The sequence below is a fragment of the Agelaius tricolor genome, unplaced genomic scaffold, assembly GCF_023055355.1.
Source record: "Agelaius tricolor isolate 1412-34295 unplaced genomic scaffold, bAgeTri1.0.p SCAF_7, whole genome shotgun sequence".
Classification (NCBI taxonomy): Eukaryota; Metazoa; Chordata; class Aves; order Passeriformes; family Icteridae; genus Agelaius; species Agelaius tricolor.
This window is the reverse complement of record NW_027269267.1, coordinates 24,793,279-24,799,755: the sequence shown is the minus strand read 5'-3', so window position 1 is coordinate 24,799,755 and position 6,477 is coordinate 24,793,279. Positions and strand designations below refer to the sequence as shown.

At 61.5% G+C, this 6,477-nt stretch overlaps 1 protein-coding gene across 3 annotated transcripts in view; it reads left to right on the top strand.

Annotated features, from left to right (window-relative positions):
• The first annotated feature begins 643 nt into the window (after positions 1–643).
• IRS2 (insulin receptor substrate 2) overlaps positions 644–6,477 on the top strand; it is a 28,923-nt gene continuing 23,089 nt past the window's right edge. For 2 of the 3 annotated variants that reach the window (XM_071430596.1, XM_071430594.1), the window contains exon 1: positions 644–4,533. In XM_071430596.1, the coding sequence (XP_071286697.1) occupies positions 1,038–4,533 (3,496 nt within the window). In that variant the 5' untranslated portion in view covers positions 644–1,037. Of the gene's footprint in view, positions 4,534–5,781; position 6,477 lie in introns of those variants that run through there. The other variant, XM_071430595.1, reaches the window with a different exon arrangement.

Below are 6,477 nucleotides of genomic sequence, written 5' to 3'. Positions count from 1 at the left end.
GCAGCCCCTGCCCCCGGCCCTCCCTGGGTGGCATTTCCCGCCCCGCGGGGAGCGGGCGCTGCGGGCGGGGCGCGGGGGCGGCCGCGCGGCGTGGGCGCTGTGACACAGCGCGCGGAGGAGCGCGCGGGGCCGCCGCGCGTGTGCGGGCAGGGCTGACGCACTCGCGCGTGTGTGCGGGGGCGTGCGGGGGGCGCCCGGCGCTCACGCACGGCCGGAAGCTCCGCCCGGCGGGTCCGCAGCACCTGATATGGCCTCGGCGAGCTCCGCCGGCGCCCCGCCGTGTCCGAGAGATGGCGAGGGCCAGCACCGGGGCTCGCCGGATGTGCCATATCTCCCCGCCGTGCCCGTGCCCGCGCCCCCAGCACGTTCCGCGCTGTGTGCGCTGAGGGCAGCGGCGACAGCGACCGGGTGCGCTGCGCCCGAGGGGGGCCGGAGGCTGGGGGCGGGAACGCGGAGGGGCGGGAAAGGGGCGGGGGGGCGAGGCTCCCGCCGTCCAACGGCGTCGCGCCGCCTCGCTGCCGAGAGCCCGCCCCGCCGCCCCATTGAGGGCCGCGGCCGTCCTTCGCGCTGCCCGGCGGCCAATGCGGGGCGGTGCCGGCGGCGGCGGCGCCCCGCCCCGTCTCGGTGTGTGAGCGCCTCGGTGAGGCGGCGGTCACGTGTTGTTTTGCTCTTTAGTTGGGGCACTCGGTGCGCGATGTGTTACTTACGGCGAAACTCCCGCCGGCGCCGGCAGCACCAGCGGCAGCAGCGGCGGTCGGGGAGCCTTAGCGGCGTCGCCGGTACTCGAGCCGGGGAAGACGCCGGGCGGCCGCCAGCAGCACCCGCTGCCTAGAGGTGACAGCGGAGGATCCCGCTGCGGCTCCGAGCACTGCGCTCTTCTACGAAGGAATAACTTTATTTTACCTGCTTCCCTCCGTCCTTCCTTTTTTCTTTTTTTTTTTTTTTTTTTCTCGCCGCGGCGCTCGGGCTCCGGATCCGCTCAGCGTCGGCGACAGCAGCGAGAGGAGCCGGGCGGCGCTCCCGCCGCGGGGCTGGGGATGGCGAGCCCTGCCGTGCTGGGGCTGCTGCCCCCCCTGAGCTCCCCGCCCGGCCCCAACCTGAACAACAACAACAACAACAACCAGGGCGTCAGGAAGTGCGGGTACCTGCGCAAGCAGAAGCACGGCCACAAGCGCTTCTTCGTGCTGCGCGGCCCGGGCGGCGGCGGGGAGGAGGCGGGGGGCGCCCGGCTGGAGTACTACGAGAGCGAGAAGAAATGGAGGAACAAGTCTGGGGCGCCCAAGCGGGTGATCGCCCTGGACTCCTGCCTCAACATCAACAAGCGGGCGGACGCCAAGCACAAGTACCTCATCGCCCTCTACACCAAGGACGAGTACTTCGCTGTGGCGGCCGAGAACGAGCAGGAGCAGGAGGGCTGGTACAGGGCTCTCACCGACCTGCTCAACGAGGGCAAGGCGGCCTCCCAGGGGTCCCCCTACCGCCACCTCGCCTCCCCCTTCTCCGCCTCCTGCGGCGCGGCCGCCGCCTCCCTGGCCGCGGCCGGCGAAGACCTTAACTACGGGCTGATCGCGCCGGCCACCGCTGCCTACCGAGAGGTCTGGCAGGTGACGCTGAAGCCCAAGGGCTTGGGTCAGAGTAAAAACCTCACCGGCGTCCACCGGCTCTGCCTCTCGGCCCGCACCATTGGGTTCGTGCGCCTCAATTGCGAGCTGCCCTCGGTCACGCTGCAGCTGATGAACATCCGCCGCTGCGGCCACTCCGACAGCTTCTTCTTCATCGAGGTGGGGCGCTCGGCCGCCACCGGCCCCGGCGAGCTCTGGATGCAAGCGGACGACTCGGTGGTGGCCCAGAACATCCACGAGACCATCCTGGAGGCCATGAAGGCGCTGAAGGAGCTGTCCGAGTTCCGGCCCCGCAGCAAGAGCCAGTCCTCCTCCTCCTCTTCCTCCGGGGGGGCCGGCGGGCCCGGGGGCAGCGGCGCCTCCGCCACCCATCCCATCACCGTGCCCGGTCGCCGGCACCACCACCTGGTCAACCTGCCTCCCAGCCAGACCGGCCTCCTCCGCCGTTCCCGCACCGACAGCCTCGCCGCCGGCGCCAGCACCAAATGCACGCCGTGCCGGGTGAGAACGGCCAGCGAGGGTGACGGCTGCCGGATGGGCTCCGTGGCCGGCAGCCCTATGAGCCCGGGCCCTGTGCGGACCCCCCTGAGCCGCTCGCACACGCTCAGCGGCGTCGGAGGGCGGCAGGCGGGGAAGCTGCTCCCGGTGCTGGCCGGCGGTGGCGGCGGCGGGCTGCAGAGCAGCCGTTCCATGTCCATGCCCGCCTCCCACTCGCCCCCCTCCGCCACCAGCCCCATCAGCCTCTCCTCCAGTAGCGGCCTCGGCTCCGAGCCTGCCCACCCGCATCACCCGCAGCGCCCGTCCAGCGGCAGCGCCTCCGTGTCCGGCTCCCCCAGCGACGCCGGCTTTATGTCCTTCGACGAGTACGGCTCCAGCCCAGGCGGCGACCTCCGGCCCTTCTCCTCCTCCTCCACTGCCAGCAACCGCAGCAACACCCCCGAGTCGGTGGCCGAGACACCCCCAGTGCGGGACCCGGGGGGCGGCACCGACCTCTACGGCTACATGGCGATGGAGCGGCCCCCGAGTGGCCGCCTGTGCTACCGGCCCTGCCCCGACGCTGCCAGCGACAGGTGCCATCGGAAGCGGACCTACTCCCTGACCACGCCGTGCCGGCAGCGACCCGCCGCGCCGCAGGTTTCCTCCGCCTCCCTCGACGAGTACACGCTGATGCGCGCCACCTTCGCCGGCAGCGCCGGCCGCCTCTTCTCCTCCTGCCAAGCCGGGGCTTCCCCCAAAGTGACCTACACCCCCTACCCGGAGGACTACGGGGACATCGAGATCGGTTCTCACCGCAGCTCCGGCAGCAGCAGCACCAATCTGGGCCCGCCGGCAGTGGGGGGAGGAGCGGGAGATGATGACGGCTACATGCCCATGACCCCCGGTGTGGCCGCAGCCTTAGGGCAGGGAAGCCGGGGCAGCGATGATTACATGCCCATGAGCCCCACTAGCGTGTCTGCCCCCAAGCAGATCCTGCAGCCCCGGGCAGGGGTGGGTAGCGGGTCCCCGGGGAACGGGAGCAGCTACAAGACCAGCTCGCCTGGGGAGAGCTCCCCTGACGATAGCGGGTACATGCGCATGTGGTGCGGCTCCAAGTTGTCCATGGAGAGCTCAGACGGAAGGCTGAGTAACGGCGACTATATCAATATGTCCCCTCGGGACCCCCAGAATGGGCCCCAAGCTCCCTCCCTCACCCCCCCGGACTTCTTTTTTGCCCCTTCAGGGCACGGGTCCAATGAGCCCCCAAAGCCCAGCTGCTATTCGTACAGTTCCTTACCCCGCTCCTACAAGAGCCAGGGCTTGGCAAAGGACAGCGACCAGTACGTCTTCATGAACTCCCCGGGGAGGATGATCCCGGAGGAGGTGGTGTGTGGAGCAGGCACCTTCGTCCCCTCCAGCCACACGGTGCCTTCGCCCCTGCGGCACAGCCGGACCGAGAGCTTCCTTAGCCAGCGGTGCCAGCGGGCGGCCCGGCCCAGCCGCCTCTCCTTGGAGACCTTGCGGACGGTGCTGCCCAGCATGAATGAGCACCCTCTGCCGCCGGAGCCCAAGAGCCCCGGTGAATACATCAACATTGACTTTGGGGATGCTGCCGTCTATTCTCCCCCCTCGCTGCCTGCTGACAGCCCAGCCTCCTCCCTGGGCTCAGGCACGGGGCAGAGGCGCTCCCCTCTCTCTGACTACATGAACATTGACTTCGGGTCACAGTCACCCTCCCAGTCGGGCACAGTCTCAGTGGGCTCCTTAGAAGCTCTCTCTCCAGGTTCTTCCTCCAGCGCCAGCCAGCCCAATGGGCGCTACCTGAAGGCGGCTGTGGGGATGGCTTGTTCGTCCAGCCCATCGGATGGTGGTGACTACACCGAGATGACCTTTGGCATGGCCACTACCCCACCTCAACCCATTGTTCAGAAACCAGAAAGTGCCCGGGTCACCAGCCCCACGTCTGGCGTGAAGAGGCTCACCCTCTCTGGGGTGGAGGCTTTCATTCTCTCCAGCCCTCCCCCAGACCCGAATCGGGGGGCCAAAGTAATCCGGGCAGATCCCCAGGGGCGGAGGAGGCACAGCTCAGAAACTTTCTCCTCCACCACCACTGTGACCCCAGTGTCCCCCTCCTTCGCACACAACCCCAAACGACACAACTCAGCCTCGGTGGAGAACGTGTCCCTCAGGAAAAGCGAAGGCCTGGAGGAGGAGCAGGGTAGCAGTCCCATGTGCCGGGAGACCTCGGCTGGCTTCCAGAATGGCCTCAACTACATCGCCATTGATGTGGTGGATGGGTCCTTGGCAAACTGTGACAAATCCAGGTTGAAAGCTAGGCACCTCCTGAATGGGGGCATCAATGGAGTAGAGATGAGCACCTATGCCAGCATAGACTTTCTGTCTCACAACCTGAAAGAAGCCAGTGCTGTGAAAGGTGAGTAGCTACACCTGACAGTGCCTGCTGTGTGTGTTTGTGCTTGTGTTTACCACCACAAGGTTGTGTGTTGTTGTGTAGAGCACTATCCCTCTTTGCTTCCTTAGAAATCACTTTTATCCCTTTTTACATGTCCTGCCGTAAGCAGTCTTGGAGGAACTTAGTGGCTCTTTGTATGAGGAAAAAGGTTTAATTTTGGAATATTTATTCATGTTTCAGTACTACAGTGCTGTTATTATGTGTTTATACTTCTGGGTACCCCATGAGAAGCTGCTGTTGACACAATTTCTATGTTTGGGCTGCATTCAGAGTTTTCTTAAGATTTTGGAAAGTGTTTGGAAAATGTGACCTAAATAGTTTATGTTAATGCAACTTCTAAATACTATTTAAAAATGTAAAATGATTGAGTTAAAACCAGCATTGTTTGATTGAGGACATCAGATTACAGAAACGATCCTTGGCTCCCTAACTGAGAAGGTCTGGAATATCAAATTGAGAAGGATAAATTTTAATATCATGGTTTTGAAATACCTTATCTCTTGCAAAAGTTTAACAGTAAATCATAGTGAGCATGAAATGTGAAATTTTAAAATGGTATAGAAGTCACTATATGCTTGAGCTGTTGTATGCTGTATTGCATATTTCACTTAAGGGCCCAGCCTGTGTTGGTGTGTAACAGTGTTCCAGTTGAGGGCTTGTGGATTGCAAATGTTGGGTGTTAAACTGACGAAATCTGAAACGTAGGGTGAGAGAGAATTTTGATTTTCAGTATGTAGCTATTCCTTTAGTTAGGTGCTGGTTATGCTGGGAAAAAAAAGGAAAGAAACAAATACCCTTCCTTCTTCCCTGAAATAGAACTCCACCCTCTCTCAGTGAGTGAGGGTTTGTACAGAACTGGGGGCTGGTTGAGGAGGGCGCAGAGCAGCCAGGCTGTCGAGGAGGAAAAGTTAATAATGAGACACTTGTAAGGATTCTCTTGGCTCTTGGATTTATGCAAGACATGGTAGTCAAAGCCTTATGAATGGATAGCTGTAATATGTGTTTATGGGTATAGGTGGGGGAAGTGACAAGCCGTGTAGTAGCTGCTTGGAGGAGAGTAGGTATTGCTTCTCTGTTCACAGTGCTCATAGAGGCATCCATAACAAGTGAGCAGCAAAAGCTCGTAAGAGCCACTTGCAGGGTTTTTTTCCTTGTGTTTCCTTAGTAGCTAGTCGATTTTGAAGAAGAAAATATTTTCTCTTTTGATAGGAAGTACAGGAAGATGGAAAAGATGAGAGATCCCACCGTTTGCAGAGCAAGCTCTGAACCTAATTAAGACGAGAGGATTGTTGAATGCAATGTCAGAGTTTGAAAAGATGAAGGCTTATTCTGAATGACTGGAAGGGTTGAGGGCCGAGCCTTATTTGTCTCTTGCGTTTAGTTTTGCCGGGGTCGCTTTCAGGATCCTTGCGGCTTGCCCGAGCCCGGCGCGGATGCTGCAGCCCCCGCTCTCCTTGCCCGGCCTGGGGATGGCGGTCCCGGGCGCCCCAGACCATCACGCCCCTTTGCTTTGCAAACGGATTTTTCGCAGAAACGAGGAGCTTGTGTTGAGGCAGCTAGAGCCCCGATTGCAGATGAAGCCCGGTGTTGGGAAAGAGCTGTTTCCACAGCACTCCCCGAGCTGCTGACCCACAGGGGGGAGGGGGGCGGCACCGGTCACCGGGAAAACCCGGCACGGGAGCGCGGGAATGGGAGCGGCGGCGGTCAGATAAGGAGAGGGAAACGAGCGCTGTCCTTCCCAGCCTGTAAACAAAAGGATAATGCAGAGAACGCAGCCGTGTTAATGTGGTTTTACGGCGGAGAGGGCTCAGTGCTGCTGCTGCTGCGTGTGTTTGTCCAAGGACGGTTATAGGCTTGTCTTTATTTTAATATTTAATCTGCATGTGTGTTTGTTTTTCCTCTTTC